The sequence below is a fragment of the Barbus barbus genome (genome assembly GCF_936440315.1).
Source record: "Barbus barbus genome assembly, chromosome: 36".
NCBI lineage: Eukaryota > Metazoa > Chordata > Actinopteri > Cypriniformes > Cyprinidae > Barbus > Barbus barbus.
The window spans coordinates 24,622,320-24,641,034 of record NC_136714.1 but is presented as its reverse complement, the minus strand read 5'-3'; the positions used below and the strand labels follow the sequence as shown (position 1 = coordinate 24,641,034).

The window sequence follows — 18,715 nt, the reverse complement described above, 5'->3', positions numbered from 1 at the left end:
TCCATCCAATGAAAGTAAATGGTGACCAAGGCTGTAAGACAAAATTTTCAATGCAAGATTTTCAGTCTGTGCAAGAGTTTGGACACAATTGACTTCATTTATGTTTCTCATGACCTTTTGATTTAGAAGCTTGTGCTTAAATGCTTGAAATGCGTTTTGTAGTTGTGCATATGTATACATTTAGAAACAAAAATGCTTATTAAAAAAAGTTGTTGAAGAAGCTGAAATATAATATCATTTTGGTATAGTTTATGTCACTGTAGCACAGTTTTACTTTTAATTTGATAAAGTATGTTTTCTGTTCAAATAATTACAAAGAAATGGGAAGTGTGCAGAATGAATTAAATGTTTTGAATTAGAAAGTCTGAAACTGTATTTTCTTGTAAAACATACTTCGAGAAATTATTTTTATAGTAAACATTAATCCATTTTATCTTGCATATCAAGTGCATTAATTGTGTTTTGACTGATTACTGTATGTCCATTAATAAGAATGAATGAGTATTAGGTCAGATTTGTGTGTTTGTTTGTGTGCTTTGTTAATAAATTAAGTGCAAATGTCATTCATTCGCAGGAAAGCTTGAATATGCAGGTGCTGCAAAAGTATAAAGCCACATTCAGCCCTAAATAACTCCATCAAAATGATCAGAGAGAAACGAGCAGACGAGAGACAGTGTGTCTGCGACTGTGTAGGTGTTATAGGCAGACGAGAAGAGACAGCAGGTAAAAATTATAATGACAGCGAAACACATCTGAATCATCCGCCAAATCAATCTGAAAATCACACCCATTCTGTCTCCAGCTCTTTTCCTCCCACGCATGCATACAAATACTTTCTTCCCAATGATTCACACACATGCAAGGTCCCAATTTTACAGTCCAGATTTAGCAATGATACACTCCAGTGGTGCTAAAATTCTTAGATGATAAAACAATAGATACATTAAAATATATAAAAATAAAAAAAAACATGTCCATAGATAGTTAATGTGATGTGGTTACTCTAAGTCACCTGTTTGAACTAAAAATTATGAAATTAAAAATGAGAGGCAAAGTTAGTTTTGAGTAAATGATCAGCACAGCATTCAGAAACTCCAAACAGTCAGGCTGCCTTAATTCTCACACTAGTAAACAGCGCCACCATGTGTACAAACCCTGCTACACCATTCATACGATACAATAGAATTGCTAGTTTATTCTTAACTCTAATACAATTAATAAATATTAGTGCTATCAAATGATTAATCGCATCCAATTTATTATGTAAAATATGTTATATTTGTATATTAAATATATTTATATATAATATAAATTATATAAATAAATACATGTAATAAATAATATAACACAATATTTTCTAAATATATACTGTATGTGTGTGTTTTTATATATACATAATAAATATACACAGTACACACACACACACACATATATATTATGTAAACAAAAACTTTATTTTGGATGCGATTAATCGCGATTAATCATTTGACAGCACTAATAAATATCTGCATTCAGCCTTATTACTTATTCATCCCTTCAGGAATTAACCATTTAAGAGAACTTATCAATTTGACTGTCTGCTTTACAGTGTGTGAATGAATATATAATTGAACTGGTTATTATCATTAACTAAAACTATTTAAAACATTTTTGTTAATTGAAATAAACGTGAAATAAAATAAAACATAAGTATTATATGAAAAGTGAAAATTCTAAATATAGCCCTGGCAACTAACTGAAAATTTAAGGATAAAATTAAAAACAGAAAATAAAAAATAAAGCTGAAATGAAAATACATTAAGCCAAAATAATATTTTCAAAATTAATAAAAAAAATAAATAAAAAATAAAATAAAATAAATAAAATAATTATCTGTACTGTACGTTAGGCTAACCAAGACTTGAGAGTTATTGCTCTTTTGTTGGTTTTGATTGATTCTTATGTCCTCATTTGTAAGTCGCTTTGGATAAAAGCATCTGTTAAATGACTAAATAAATAAATTCTTTTTTTCATCATTTATACTCAAATATTTACTGTTTATTATCAGTATTACTTATTGTATATATTTGTGTTTGTTGCTATTATTAACACAAAGGGAAAAAAGGAAAAAGGAGAAGATATAGACATTTATATAAAAGAAGAGATATGAAAGAAAACCGATAGAGATAGAGACAGATGTAAAAGAAATGTTTGAATGGAAAGATATGAAAAAGTATTAAAAGGTAAAACTAAAGGATGTCTGTCTGATGGCTGAGCAGAGGTGAGCTTGAGCTGATGAGGTGAGAAACACAGAAAGAGCAGAAGGAAAGAGTGAGAAATGAGTCTGCTGGACTGAAGCTACCCACTGATCCACAAAATACAGACTACAACATCATCTCATGGAGCATTTATCTTCCTAAAGCGCTATCTGTCTGCCTCATTCTAACAAAAAGAATGCTGAGATTAATTATAATTATGCTATAGTGTCTAAAGCATAATATGAATTAATATAATAGCCAACATATGGTTAATGTTATAAAGAGAGGGCAGGACGACAGAATATCAAGTGAAGGTAGGTTTAATGATCAACAGTGGTAATGGTATCAGGTAAGTGAATGACAGAATCTGGAGTCGCTGAACGAACAGTCTGATGATCTTGGGTTTCCTTCTTGCAGGAGAAGAGAGGGATGAGGAGGCTGTGACAGACACACACCGCAGACTTGGGTTTCATCCGGAAACGTTCTCGGAACAGATGTCACTGGAGCTGGGTCTGGAGATTGCCTAGGAGCGAGCAGAACAGGTAAGTAATCAACAGGTAAGTTTCTTAGGTAGGTACTGCACTATGACTGAGCGTAGTGAGTTAGTCCTCTTCGTAGAAACGAGACTGGACGACTGGTGTTGGGCGGTGTGTGTCTTTATGCTGCGTGGGTAATGAGAAGGGAATGAGTGGCAGGTGTGCGTGATCAGAATTCTGGTGAGGGTGAGCGCTGTGATTGGGTAGCAGAACCTGGCAGATCTGTAACATTACCCCCCTCTCCACGGCCCGCTCCCGAGGGCCGAAAACCCCGACGCCGTGGCGGTCTACCTCTTCCCCTAGGGGCAGGGCGATCTGGGTGGTTAGAGTGGAACTCTTCGAGTAGCACTGGGTCCAGCACATCATCCCTGGGGATCCAGGACCTCTCCTCAGGGCCATATCCTTCCCAGTCTATGAGGTACTCTAACCTGCCGCCTCGGCGTCGGGAGTTCAAGATCTCCTTGATCTGATAGACCGTTCCATCCTCCAATACCAGCGGGAGAGGGGGTTCTTCCTCGGGACCAGGTTCTGCAGGGGGAGAAACAGGAGGGTGAAACGGTTTTAGCAGTGACACGTGGAAGACGGGGTGAATTCTATACTGTGAGGGGAGCTGGAGCTGGTAAGTGACTGGATTAATTTGTCTGATTATGGGAAAGGGACCAACAAATCTGGGACTGAGTTTCTTGCAGGGTAGACGTAACCTGATGTCCCTAGTTGACAGCCAGACCTTCTGCCCTGGATGATACACGGGAGCCTTGGAGCGGCGGAGGTCGGCTGTCAACTTACGTCTACTCACTGCGCGCTGGAGGTGGTGATGAGCGTTGTCCCAGACCCTCTCGCTCTCCCGGAACCAGTGATCCACGGCAGGTAAGTCTGAAGGGTCGCCTGACCAGGGAAACATGGGAGGTTGGAAACCAAGTATGCACTGAAATGGGGTTATACCTGTAGTAGGCTGGCGCAGGGAATTCTGGGCATACTCAGCCCAACCGATGAACTGGTTCCAGGAGTTCTGGTGGCCATGGCAGAAGGTTCGGAGGAACCGGGCTACTTCCTGGATCTTCCTCTCCGTCTGCCCGTTCGTCTGTGGATGGTAACCGGAAGACAGACTGATGGTCACACCCAGGAGCTTGAAGAACGTTCTCCATACACGGGACACGAACTGTGGACCTCTGTCTGAGACTATATCTTCCGGGATCCCAAAATATCTGAATACATGATTAAACATTAGTTCTGCAGTTTCCATGGCTGTCGGAAGGGCCTTAAGTGGGAGTAATCGGCAAGCCTTAGAGAACCGGTCTACAATCACCAAGATACAGGTGTTCCCGTCCGATGGTGGTAAGTCCGTGACAAAGTCAACTCCTAGGTGTGACCACGGTCGGTTGGGAACGGGCAGAGGAAGTAGCTTACCGGCTGGCAGATGTCGGGGAGATTTGGACATGGCACATTCCTTACATCCCTGGACGAATCTACTCACATCCTTGGCCATGTTGGGCCACCAGAAGCGCTCTCGTAGCAGCGAGAGGGTGTTGTTGGTCCCTGGGTGACCAGTGCCAAGGGAAGAGTGAACTGACTGAATAATCTGTGAGCGTTGGTTTCTGGGAACAAATTGTGTACCTGGTGGGCAGCCCGGCGGAATGTTGGAGGAGACATTGGAGGAGGTAAAGCTAGGAGAGGTCCACTGGATGGGGCAGACAAAAAGGGGTTCTGGAAGGACTGATTCTGGAACTTCATCGTATTCTTCATGGGATTCGAATTGTCGGGAAAGAGCGTCTGCCGCTGTATTCTTGGAACCGGGTCTATAGGAAATGGAAAAGTTGAAACGGGTGAAAAACAGAGCCCATCTGGCTTGCCGGGGGTTTAATCTTTTGGCTTCTCTGAGATATTGGAGGTTTTTGTGATCGGTGAGGACTAGGAACGGATGTTGGGCTCCCTCCAACCAATGTCTCCACTCCTCCAAAGCGAGCTTGATGGCTAGAAGTTCTCGGTTGCCAACATCATAATTCCTCTCCGCCGGGCTGAGTTTACGGGAGAAGAAGGCACATGGATGGAGTCGTGGTGGAGTCCCCTGTCTCTGGGACAATATGGCACCCACTCCTGACGTGGAGGCATCGACCTCAACCACAAACTGTTTCTCTGGGTCTGGATGTACGAGGATGGGAGCTCGGGTGAAAGCATCCTTCAATTCTTGGAAGGCATTGGTAGCGGCTACTGTCCAGGAGAGGGATTTGGGCTTTCCCTTCAACAGGTTGGTTAGGGGACTGGCTATGGAACTGTAATTGTGGATAAACCGGCGATAGAAATTGGCGAAGCCTAGAAAGCGTTGAAGTCTCTTTACCGTGTCAGGAGTGGGCCATTCTCGGATTGCCGTAACCTTCCCCTCGTCCATCTGAATACCACCGTGGCTGATGTTATAGCCGAGGAATTGCACTGAGGGTCGATGGAACAGACACTTCTCCGCCTTAAGGAACAGGTTGAACTCCCTCAGGCGTTGTAGGACCTCCGCAACGTGGCGACGATGTTCGGCCATACTCCGGGAGTAAATCAGAATATCATCAATGTACACTAGTACAAACTTATGGAGAAACTCCCGGAGCACCTCGTGCATGAAATCTTGGAATACGGAGGGGGCGTTGACGAGCCCATAGGGCATAACGAGATATTCATAGTGGCCTGTGGGCGTGACGAAGGCGGTCTTCCATTCGTCCCCCTCACGTATTCTGACAAGATTGTAGGCGCTGCGGAGGTCTAACTTAGTGAACACGGTGGCACCTCGCAGATGTTCCAGAGCAGCTGGGACGAGGGGAAGCGGATATCTGAACTTGACAGTGATTCGGTTCAAGGCTCGGTAATCAATGCAAGGTCTGAGCCCTCCATCCTTCTTTGCAACAAAGAAACTGGAGGCAGGAGAGGTGGAAGGGCGAATGTATCCCTGCTTTAAGGCTTCCCCGATGTACTCCTCCATGGCCTTCTGCTCTGGGATGGATAGAGGATATATTTTACCACGAGGCACTGGTTCACCCGGAAGGAGGTCAATGGCGCAATCCCAGGGTCGGTGAGGTGGTAACTGTGCGGCTTTCTGGGGACAGAAGACATCTTGGAATTCCTCATAACCAGGAGGAATTTCGGTGGATAGTTTCTCTGGGGGACTCTCTACGGAGGTGGTAAGTAACTTCAGGATCTCTGCGGCTGGTCTTGTTGGTCTAGGTATATGTGGAAAACACTCTGGAAAACATGACTCACCCCACTTAATGATCTCGCCCGTTCTCCATGAAATGATGGGATTGTGTTGAACTAACCAGGGTCGCCCTAAGATGATGTCCGTAGTAGCATCTTCGAGCACCAATAATCTTATATACTCTACATGGAGTAAACCTAATTTAAGGCATACGGGAGTAGACCATCTGTTTACTAACTTACGGCTTACCGCCTTGCCCGTCACCGATTGGATCTGGTAGTTCCTTGGGGTGATGGAGGTTGTGAGGCCGAGTTGTCTGCAGAGACTGCCCGAAATGAAGTTCCCCGCCGACCCTGAGTCGAGGAGGGCAACGACTGGAACGGAGAAAGTGGTGCCCATAAGAAGGGCCTCAGTGGTTAAAGGCTTGAGATTAGGGATCTCGGAATTCAAGGCACTCACCAAAAGGCGAGTTGGTCTTACTGGGCAGGTGACTCGGAGATGCCCCCTCTCTCCACAGTACAGGCAGAGTCCATGGGCATATCGGCGTGCCCTTTCTTGGGAGGAGAGACGAGAATTATCAACATTCATAGGTTCAGGACTGGATTCAGGTGGGTTCGGTGTGACGGGGAAATAGGAGCCATGACCCGGGTTGAGTTCAGACAGACACGTCTTCATGCGTGTGGCACATCGGATGGAGTGTTGAATTAAGCCCTCTAATCCCAGGGCATCATCAAAGGCGGCAAGTTGTAGACGGAGGTGAGGTGCCAAACCTTGCCGGTAGGCGGTTAACAGGGCTCGCTCGTTCCATCCGCTGGCCGCGGCTAGGGTTCTGAACTGTAGGGAGTAATCTTGGATATTGTTATTTCCTTGGCGTAACTGATAAAGTTGATCACAGACCGAGGAATCATAAGCGGGTTTACCGAACACATCTCTGAAGTGTTGGATGAAGGCTTGGGAGGATTGGGTAACACTGCCTCCTTGTGTCCATATGGTGCTAGCCCACTGCAGCGCTCTACCCTGGAGATGCTGGATAATGAACGCAATCTTGGCCTTCTCAGTGGAAAACAAGTGGGGCTGCATCTCAAACGCCAGGTCGCATTGTAGCAGGAAACCATTGCAATCTTCCGCCGAACCAGCGTAGGGCGCTGGTCGGACTGTCGAGTGGTTCGTGGGCAGCGAAGAAGAGATTGCGGAAGCACCTGGGCTGGGAGAGACCGCAGCTGGAGCGAGCGTTTGTTTTAAGATGGCAACCAGGTCCTGGAATGCGTCCGGATTGCTCATGCTGTTGATCGTTGATGTAAGGGTCCAGTCTTCTGTTATAAAGAGAGGGCAGGACGACAGAATATCAAGTGAAGGTAGGTTTAATGATCAACAGTGGTAATGGTATCAGGTAAGTGAATGACAGAATCTGGAGTCGCTGAACGAACAGTCTGATGATCTTGGGTTTCCTTCTTGCAGGAGAAGAGAGGGATGAGGAGGCTGTGACAGACACACACCGCAGACTTGGGTTTCATCCGGAAACGTTCTCGGAACAGATGTCACTGGAGCTGGGTCTGGAGATTGCCTAGGAGCGAGCAGAACAGGTAAGTAATCAACAGGTAAGTTTCTTAGGTAGGTACTGCACTATGACTGAGCGTAGTGAGTTAGTCCTCTTCGTAGAAACGAGACTGGACGACTGGTGTTGGGCGGTGTGTGTCTTTATGCTGCGTGGGTAATGAGAAGGGAATGAGTGGCAGGTGTGCGTGATCAGAATTCTGGTGAGGGTGAGCGCTGTGATTGGGTAGCAGAACCTGGCAGATCTGTAACAGTTAAATAGCTGTAAATAAATAATCTGGAATTGTGCTTTTAATATCCATTCTTAATATCAGAAATAAATATTTACACTGCAAAGTCATGGATACAAAAAAGCTATTCAATATTTGATTTTTTTTTTTATTGCCCAGGAAAAGCAATCAATTTAATTAAATGCATGGTGCTCTTTTGTGCCCAACTGTGGGGCATGTTGTCACACTATATAAGGAACATTTTCACATGGTGCCTGCAATTTGACAGCCTTTCAGTTTACCACTGTCAAATAAAAACGTCAATTATATGATGTTATATTATATATATGATCAATTAAATATACTACTAAAAATTTGAACACCTAATTTTATTACTATTTTTAATTTTTATAGTACAGTCTTTAAGACAATGCAGTGACAAATCATTAACATTTGAACTTCTTTGTCTAGATTTATCAACTATGAGAGAATTCTGAAAAAAAAGGTCAGAATTGCAAGATTTAAACTCAAGAATTGTGACTTTTTTCTCAATTCTCAGTTTATTTCTTAAAATTCTGACTTTTTTCCCCTCTGAATTCTGAGTTTTCGGCTCACAATTCTGTGATTTTTTCACCATGGAATAAAAAAAATAAAAAGATACAACTTTTTATCTCAAAATTCAAACTTTTTTCCATTGCCAGTTTATATCTCAAAATTCATGAATTTTCATTATTTCTTTTTTATCAGAATTCTGTGTTTACATCTCATAATCCATTTTTTTTGGCCACGGAATATAATAATAATAATAATAATATGTATATAATAAAAAATATACTTACGACTTTTTATCTCACAATTTGGATTTTTTTTTCAAGAAATTCCAAGTTTATATCTCCTAATTCTGTTTTTTGCTTCCACCACAAAATAATTATTTAAAAAAATGCTAATTTTCAATCAGATCACTCTGACTTTTTTCTAGCAATAGCCAGTTAATATCTTGCAATTGTGAATTTATATCTCATTATTGGGAGAAATAGTCTGAAATGTGAAATAAAGTCATTTTTTATTTTTATCTCGTGGCAAAAACAGACTTCCACAGATTCCAGATCTGCAAACTATGCACATTCTCTCAATAGCAATGCTTTTCACATGTATGATGGACACTTGTTGGCTTTTTTCTTCACCATTCAATCAAACCTAACTAAAAATGTGTCTACATCATCTGTCTACATCATTCCAGTCCGTTCTGCGGTACTGTGTCTTTAAGTGATTTCTGAAGTTAAGTCGGAAGGCAGACGCGTGCACGAGACGACTGCGCGCGCCCGCTCCCGTATGTGGACACTCCAAAAAATGTGTTAAGAATGACAAAAGCTGTATCTGTAACACTGGAAGATAAACGCAACAGCTGTTCATCAGTCGCAAGGTGAGCCTCATGCCGTTATCTTCCGCTTGCATGCAGCGGGCTGTTACTTCTGTGATGTTTTTTCGTTAGAGAGACACAATATACAAAAGAGGGTTTTGCCAAATGAACCGGTGAGAAGTGAAGAGGCCCCTTGAGCATCTCAAGGCGAACTTTAGCTTTCCTCCTTGCCATTCTTTGCTACATTTTACGGGACTGGTTCATTAAATATCACATTTAAACGCACGACTTCCGAACTTCCCCTGAACAGACCCTCTTTTGACACTAAACGGGTGTAAACACGGCCGGAGACACCGTGGCCGGCAGGCGGAAGGCGCTGGTTCCTCTACGGTGTCTCTTAGCTCCGCTCCCCGGTTTAGAGTGCAGGCAGAGCCGCGAGCTGCGCGCAGGGACAGCCCGGTGAGACGGAGCTCTGACGGCGGGTTGCAAAAGCACAAAAAACACTACCAGTTTCTCGCAGTGAAGTGCAAAGGAGATACAATGTCTCAGTTCGGCGAGAGTTTCATTGTGGCATCAAAGCTGAGGGAGTAATTTTGTCATAACTTACGGGAGTTTATTGTCTGAGGAGATGAAGCGGTGAAGGGGCCTCGGCTCGGGTGTCGATGCATGTAGCCGATGCACCCTTAAAATTAGCAATATGATTTAATATGAAGAAAGCCATTCTTATTCCTCTTAACGATTCTGATTCGTTAACGGTTCCATTAATGATTTTTTTCGTACTTGGGACGGATATAGTATTTTAAATGAATGTAATTCTTGTTCATATTCATTCTCCTCAGGCCATGATATATTTTAGCAAACGTAACAAAGCACAAATAAATATTTACACGAATTTTTCTGGTGTAAACCATTCCAATAATTGATTCTAACTATAAATTAGATAAAGACGATTAAATATTTAAATAAAACGCCACTAAATAAAAATTCATAATTTTTGTCATATATACAAAGTAGACAGTAACTACACTAAGCCTTACCTACAACATAACATACTGGCAGTTCTTGGCTAATTATAAGTAAAGAAAGTAATAATTTACAGTTCAGCGAGTCAGATTCATTCAGCAAAGGCTCCGAATCACAAGTGATTCACTAAAAGAATCAGTCCATAAGAGTCATTCTTTCGAAGCTCGTACCACTGCGGTCACAATGGTGTTGATTCAGTGAAACGAACCGGATCATAAGAGTCATCCGTTTGGGAATCGGACTACACTCGTCGTGTTGTTTGTTCTTGATTCACTAAGAAGAACCGGTTCATAAGGGTCATTAATTTGGGATTCGAACATCGCTATTTGTTCGTGAATGATAGTTAGATTGGCCAAAAAAAACACACACACAGTTTGGTTTGCTATTTCTATGTTCATAAGCAAATATTGGCAGGGTTGTATCTCATGCCACTGAAACACCTGTTCTGGTGTTAAATCTTACAAATATTAATATCATATCATAAAGTGTTATGTATTGTTTATAAATAGCTAATAAAGCTGAATATCCCCCACAAATGTGCATTATCAGACTCTTTTAGATGTTGTAGCCTATAATTGCAATACACTTCCTGTAAGCTTATTGAATTGTGATTTGCCAGTCTACATGGAACAACAAACGCTTGGCTAAATATTGTATTAGTATTAGCCATACCACCAAGTGAAAGATTAATTAGTTTGATTAAAAAATATATAAAAAGTACAGGATTATGTGGTTCGCTGCATTTTTTAAATTTGCATTTAGCATTATTTTTCTGTGCTGTCTTTGACCCAGACGTGACCCATATTTGAGTCGTGGGCCTACTCATTTGCCCTGAAGGTTGGGGAGCCCAACTGTAATTTTTATACCAGGCTCTGTAAAATTTTGTGACAGTGCTGCCTGTAATAGGGGAGACTGAGGAATGTTGTAACATCTGTTTGCTTTAATGTCAGTAACACTGTTTTTTTTACGAATCAGTCTTTTAAATAATTTGCTCCGAAAATATGTGCTAAATAATTGTTAATTGTGAGCATATACACTATCCCAATGTTGTTACAACGATCAGCAATTGTTCTAGTTCTTTTTTATTATTATTTATTTTAATATAGGCCTACATTTTAGATTAAAGTTTTGAGCAAATATGCATTTCAAATCAAATTAAACTATAGAATCTGCTGATGATAAAAGTTTTCTGTTAATATTTATAACCTGATTGCAATCAAATTGTAATCCATTAGTGATGTGAATGTTGATTTTTCTTTCTTTTTTTCACCACTAAATTGTTTAAATTGTTGTATGTGATTTCATCCCTGTAGAAAATTTCAACTCTTCCTGGTCCCACCTATCATTATTTTTTTAAATGTATCCTTAGTAGTTTAAATGATGTTGTAATCACACAGCTAAACACTGCTTATGCTGTCATTTAATGTTTTAGAATTAAATGTTATTAATGTTGTTAAAATGACATTCTGTTTTTTACATTTTAGAATGTAAACAAGATCACCGGTGGAGCTTCCCCATGCACCTACATCCCTTCCATTCCGACCTTCTAGAATGTTCCTGAAGACAGTTCCTCCGGTGGTGGCTATTCACTCGGAATGGAGGTCCAATAAAAGCTGCAGCCTGCCTCTCTTTTTCAATGACAGTGCCTCTGACAGTGAACTTGCCTCTGTTAGCGGCACCCCCATCCCACAGAAGATCCAGATGATTATAGACAGCCTCCACAGCACCCAGTCTTCGGACATGAGCGAAAACATGCAGACCGAAAATGCTGCTCATTCCAGCCACGAGGCTGGCTACAAGGGTCAAATGCGGCTCATGGACACTTCTGCAAGATCCCGGCGAACAGGGGCAGACACTAAGCCACAGACCGCCAGATCTGATACTGGAGATGATTCGGACAGTGACGATTCTGTGGATAGAGGCATTGAGGAGGCCATTCAGGAGTATTTGAAGGATAAGGTGGACCACAAGCGCAAAGGGGGTCCAATGACAAGTTCGCCCCCAGCGCCCAAGCTCCAGCGGAGGGAACCGACTGTCCCAGATGCTGCTAAACAACACACACATTCCAGTAGCGGTAAGGTGCTAACTGCTAGCAATCATATACAGAGAGCCTTGAGTGGGACACAGTCCCTAAAAAAGAAAATCAAGAAGAAGCTAAGCAAAGAAAATCCCTTTAAGAAAGCAGACACAAGTAAAGTTTTGCCTGTAAAAAGTGTTCCTCCACCCAGAGCTAAGAAAGGATCTTCTTCGTCTTCAGAGATGGACAGATCTCCACCTCGTCTCGTCATTAAAGAGGAAGAGGAATGGCTCGATTCAAGCAGCGATGATGGAATTGAAGAGGAGATTCAGAGATTCCAGCAAGAGAAAAATGAAAAACAGGAAGGTGAAAAAGATGCCCTGAGATCTTCACGGCAAAGAGAGGACTCTGAATCGAGCAGCGATGAAGGTATTGAGGAAGCCATTCGCCTCTTCCAGGAAGAAAAACACAAGCAGAAGAAAAAGAAATGTCCTCTCAAACCTGCCCAACTTGTTCCTGCGCAACGTAGCAAACCAGCCATCACTTCTCCTGAATGCATGAGCACTCAGCCACTCAAAGCACTGTCCAAGAAGAGCAAGAAAAAGTTGACAACCACAAAATCTAATCTCGCTGCACCACTGGGTGTAAGCCACTTTTTGAACAAGTGTACATCCCAGTGCTCTAAAGTCAAAGGGTGTGCACCACCCCCTTCAAACTCAAAACAAACCCACACTGAACATCAGATCCATTCCAGCCTGAAGGTCAACACTGCTGAGCTGATGTGTGCTGAAGCCATTCTAGACATCTCCAAAACCGTCATGCCTGAGGTATTTGAATCCAACTTAAGCATTGCTAATAGAAATTTGCTTCAGATGCCAACATTCCCCACTGTTGCACCATCTGCAGATAAAAGTGATGAAAGCTCTGTTGACAGTGAGGACGGGATTGAACAGGAGATAAGGACATTTTTGGAGCATAAAGCAATGATGAACAAAGAGCTTCCGACAACAACAGGTGCACCTCCACCAGCTTCAGGAGATCCCACTGCAAGCGAAGAGCCAAAGAAGAAGATGAAGGAAACCCAGCCAAATAAAGCAGTGAGGCTCTCCCTGTCAAAAAAACGCAAGTTCAAAGAAGAACAAAGCAAAATTTCTAGAGATGGTGACTTGGCTTTGAATATAAAAGAGGAGCCTCCAGGGACACCTCTGAATCAAAGTGACTCCACCAGACCGGAGCTTTCAACCACTCCCACTGTGACATCCCATTCAAGTAGTCTAACCAGCATGAAAATCAGCAAACCGAAGCAGAATTCCCCACCTCGCAAGGGTACAGATAGTAGTGTACTCAGAGACAAAGGTTCCACTTACAGTATGTCCAGTCCAAAGACTGCGATTGGCTCAGAGAGAAATGACAGCAGTGACAAAAGCAGCTCCCTGGACAGTGATGAGGATCTAGATGCCGCAATTAAAGACTTGCTTAAGACAAAGAAAAAAGTCAAAAAGAAAGTGAAGGACATAAAGGCGAGAAAAAGCGCCAGACCTTCAGAAGCTTCATCTTTGGATGCTATGAAAAAACAGAAACCTTTTACAGACCTGAAGTGTAGCCCACCTTCCAAGCTTGTTAAGTCTTACATCTTGAAAGGTGGCAAAGAAACACTGAACATTCAGACCAAGAATGACAAGGGTCATAAAAGCAAAGGAGTAAAAGGCAAATCAGAAGTCCAGAACATCAAACAATCTAAAAGCCCTGCACAACCTGACAAGGTGACTGGGAATGGTGAGATTCCTAAGACTCAAGATGTGGACATACCTTCTTCCAGTCTGCATGCAGAAGACGCCGACAGTTCTGTGGACAGCGATGATAGCATTGAGCAAGAGATCAGGAGATTTCTAGCTGAAAGAGCCAAGGAGTCTACACCTCTCGCTGCAAACGCCAAACAGGAGGAAGAGGCCGTAGACTCCTTGACCTCACCTGCGGAGTGTGACGTTAAACCAGAACTTCAAAAGATTCTAATTGAAACTCCAGTTTCTGCTTCAGCATCAACCTCTGGTAGACTCTTCAAAAGTGAAACACAAGTGGAATCCATTGGCACACCTGCAAGATCAACGGATGCACCTGCAGAACTCAACAAGGGACCAGTCCTGACACCTGGCAGCTCTTGCATTATGGGTTTTAGGAGGACCGAAAGTCAGAAATTTGAGATCTCGACCCCAAGAGATCCAAAGAATGGCAGCTCCCAGATAGGAAACGACACTCCGACAAGTCATGCCATCAAACCCAACTCCTTAACTACGCCCTCTGTGAGCTCAGAGACGCCCCGATCATCGGGTCATCAACACCAGAACCTATTCCTGATGAGACCCGTTAACAGTAGTATGAGTGACGTCAAGGAACTTTCCTCGGCAGACGGTAATGATCTTGCCGTCAGCCACCAGAGGGTACCGTCAGCCTCTAGGATACATTTGAAGGATGTCATTAGTTCTCTTTGTCCTTCGCCTATTTCGAAACCTCAAATTAGTTCCTCTGCTGTCACCACTGGTGACCTCTCAACCTCGGCGCCCCCTGGGGGCAGGACAGAGGGGCTTTACTTGCATAACCGCCTGAAAAGGGGCCGACACCTCTCCGATAGACCACACTTATCCCACACCACCTCACACCTGTACCAGACCTCATCTGTACTGCAGCCCCACGAGGGCGGCAGCGTAATCCAGGTACAACGGGACCCAATGCCCTTAGCAAAGACAAACCACCTGCAGGTCAGCCAGATTGAAGCGACTGTGTCCACTGCATGTTTAGGAGAAAGACAAAGGGAGGGAGGAAGTGTTAGCAAGGAAGAGAAAGAGCAGGAAGATGAGGAAGAGAAATGTGTTGATGAGACAGATGTAGAGTCAGATGAGGAAAGGAAAGATCAGAAGACAAAAGACAGGAAGACGCAGCCCCATAATCAGTGAGTACCCACCTGGCCTCTCTCCAAACACACACACACATCAGTTGAGGGAGCATGGTCTCCAAATCCCAGTACATAATCTACATATCCATACTCTTATTCCATCTAAGATACTAAAGACTGCTTAAAATAAATTGTTGACCTCTTTGATTTGCAAGTATTTAGCAAGATTCCCAACTATACAGCCGAAATTTTCCTTCGGCTTTAAGCATTAGTTGTTTTATTTTAGCATTAGCCTGACGGACTGCAGCGTCTCATCCTGCATTTCAATGTTTCTGACTTTTTGTACTGTATGATTTAGGTTCCATGGTACGTCATGTTGGACTCTTTGAGTGTACCACATCCTTTTTTTGTATGTTTGTACATTTATAAATATATTTAAAAGCAGACATGATGTCATGAAGAGAGATTAAACTTAGTTTTTTATTGTTTTTGTGTTTTATTATCTCTGCAGCAGCTGCAGCATTTCTGAATGAATCCTGCTTTACAAACTTTGCTTTTTGAGAAATTGATCCCAACTAAAAACCGTAGGTTTATGAAAACATGACAATATCGTTGGTGGGTTTACATGTTAAATAGTTACCAGGTTTAAATATTTGCCTTATCCATAAGGAAATTGTTTTGGGTTTTTTTCTGCAAAAAAATCTACAAGCTAAACAAAAACGTGCAAATTGCGTCTTTAAGTACTAAACTGTATGAAGGACTGTAGAATGTAAAGGCCAAGAGAATGAAAACGCTTTTGTTTGCATCAGTGCATATTCATTTGTTACTAGTTCACAATGGTTCAACTTTATCATTCAGACTCTTGACCTCTGAGAGGACGTTCTGAGTCACCTTTCGGTAACGTTAAAATAGTCCCTGAGGTTTCTAAATGAGGAAAATCTCAGTGCAACAATGAATGACTAAGATGGGCCTCATTTGTGAAACGCAAGCAGAATGAATTTCCTTTCAAATGTTCCCAAAGCCCCTCTTGAATAAATTGTTCCATTCAATTCAGTGTGACAGTCTACGCAAGAACAGTTTGATGAACAATTTATGGAGACATTTGTTCTGCTTGTTTCATAAATGAGACCCTTTAAGTTTACATATGTATATAGAATGTGTATGAAACAGCCATTAACTCTGTATTAAAATTTTACAGAAAAATGGCAGTAGCAATTATCATAACCTTTTTTAAATCTTCGAATAGATAAAATGCCCTCAATAAGCATTTTTTTCTCAATGTTCCCTTTGAACACATTTTGTGTACTTAGTTGGGAATTCTTTATATTTGTGTCATAACCAGGTTATTTTTGTACCACTGGCACTGGACGACATTCAAAGATTTATATCAGACTGCAAATTAAAAGGAGGAAACTCTCTCAGTGTCTCAAAATTCAGTCATCTTTCTCTTTTTGCACATATTTGCATACTTAGCAAATCACTTTTTTCAAGTCACACCACCCTTTCTCATCCCTCTCTGCACCTGTTTCTTAGTTCCTGTTTCTGTTGCTTATTATATGTAGGTGTTTCCTATGTGAAAAGAATGTTATTTATTTTTGTTTATAGAAGAGAAGAAAGTAAAGACTCATGCTGACTATGCTGGTCATTGCCAGTTTTCATAAATATTTTGCAAAAAAATAAAAAAATGATTTTTTTGGTCCCCTGCTCTGCACAGAGAAACGAAACGCAAACTGTATCTCTGAAGATGTATAATAAAAATGGACTTTGACACACAAGGCTGTATGGTTCTTACAGTGTGTGTGTGTGCGTGTAAGCATGCATGAATGTGTGAATACGTTCCTAATCAGTATCTTGCACCGCTTCCTCTGTTGTATCTTAATATAAAGTAGCTTCCTTTCTCACAGATGTCTAAATTGAAGCTAATGCCAGTCTGTGTTTCCTTGCATCACATGTAACTGACTGACAAATATTCAAAATATTATTACATTTTTTATAGTTCTAGCCTTATGAATGTTCATGTTTTTAATCCAGAGTTATTAAACACTCATCAGGACACAAAAAAGAATGGCCTGTCGATTTTTCATCACAAAAGAAGATTAGAGGATTTTCTGTAATGTGATACATAAATGATTTCATTATTTGTCATTGAATATTTTATTACATTGTGAGTGTACACGATGAGTGATGCAGTGTCATCTGAGGGCCTGAAGACCACTGGCATCCAACAAAGGTCTTCGGCCTTGTCCCTTACGCACAGAGATTTCTCCAGTTTCTCTGAATCTTTTGATGATATTATGCACTGTAGATGATGAGATTTGCAAAGCCTTTGCCATCTGACGTTGAGGAACGTTGTTTTTAAAGTATTCCATAATCTTTTTACACGCTCTTTCACAGATTGGAGAGCCTCTGCCCATTTTTACTTCTGAGAGACTCTGCTTCTTTAAGACATCCCTTTTTTTTAATAACTAATCATGTTACAGACCTGATGTTAATTAACTTAATTAGTTGCTAGATGTTCTCCCAGCTGAATATTTTCCAAATTTCTTGCTTTTTCAGCCCTTTGTTGCCCCCGTGCCAACTTTTTTGAGACCTGTAGCAGGCATCACATTTGAAATGAGCTCATTTTGTGGATAAAAGTGTAAAATTTCTCAGTTTAAACATTTATGTTCTCTATATTCTATTGTGAATAAAATATTGGCTCATGTGATTAGGAAGTCTTTTAGTTTTTATTTTATTCAAATTTTAAAAATGTCCCTACATTTTGGGAATTTGGGTTGTAAATTTTGATGTTTCGATTTTACTTAAAGCATGTACACTTACAGATGTGTTGCTTCAAACCTGTAAAGCTAAATTCCCAGTGAACACATCCTATGAATGTCTGACTGTGTGTATGAATGTGTAAATCTGTTTCTTTTGTTTGCTCCAGGTCTTTGTCCACCTCTATAGATCCAGGGTTGTTGTTAAGTCCATATATCGCCCTGGACACTGAGGAGAGAAGTCTGAAATTTAAAACCAGGCGCCTTCATATTCAAAAGCAGCTAGAGGTACATAAAAAGACTGTTTTAAAAAATTATGCATTTACTTGCACACACTTATGTAACACCGATTTGATACACCTAGCACATGTGAGTGAATAGCCTACCTGTAGTGGAGTTTTTGATATTGTGTGTGTGTGTGTGTGTTTTGTGTTGTGTGTGTGTGTGTGTGTGTGTGTGTGTGTGTCTGTCTCTCTCTCTCTCTGTGTGTGTGTGTGTGTGTGTGTGTCTGTCTGTCTGTCTCTCTCTGTGTGTGTGTGTGTTTTGTAGGAAAGCCAAACAGTTAAACGAAGGCTGCAGTTTGTGGTCAATTTGACGAGGTAAATACACTTGCACAGATAATACTCACTTTACTTTATATAAAATGACGGCTCGGTTTATAGATGTTAATATAAAACGTTATGCTTTATGGTTATTAAGAATTAGTGGAACGTGTCCATGATCTTTTGTTTTATTACAGGTAAACAAGCCGCTGGAAAATATATCGACGTTCACGTGTTCAGGGGAATACATGAAGTATATTTAAGAATATGTAGTTATTGTTTTATATTTGTTTTTACTTGTTTCTCTGTTTCAGTTACTAATTGTATTAAGCATTCTTTATTCCCGTTAATTATTTAAATTGTTCGTTGTACTGAAATTGACACCGGTTCGTTCAATAAAGTTTTTATTCGTTTCA

The 18,715-nt window shown here is 41.3% G+C and overlaps 1 protein-coding gene across 1 annotated transcript; it reads left to right on the top strand.

Annotated features, from left to right (window-relative positions):
• Positions 1–9,004: 9,004 nt before the first annotated feature.
• Positions 9,005–18,714, top strand: LOC306856240 (uncharacterized protein). Its single transcript, XM_079395390.1, has 5 exons — positions 9,005–9,134; positions 11,579–15,058; positions 17,928–18,045; positions 18,307–18,356; positions 18,497–18,714. The coding sequence occupies exons 2-5, from the start codon at positions 11,646–11,648 to the stop codon at positions 18,498–18,500; spliced, it is 3,585 nt and encodes a 1,194-aa protein (XP_079251516.1). The 5' UTR covers positions 9,005–9,134; positions 11,579–11,645; the 3' UTR covers positions 18,501–18,714.
• Position 18,715: the final 1 nt, after the last annotated feature.

Excerpts from the sequence above, each read along its gene's own strand:
- LOC306856240 (XM_079395390.1), top strand. The coding sequence starts at position 11,646 with ATGTTCCTGAAGACAGTTCCTCCGGTGGTGGCTATTCACTCGGAATGG. Across the intron at positions 15,059-17,927 it reads AAGACGCAGCCCCATAATCA|GTCTTTGTCCACCTCTATAG; the intron begins GTGAGTACCCAC and ends TGTTTGCTCCAG. Across the intron at positions 18,046-18,306 it reads ATATTCAAAAGCAGCTAGAG|GAAAGCCAAACAGTTAAACG; the intron begins GTACATAAAAAG and ends TGTGTTTTGTAG.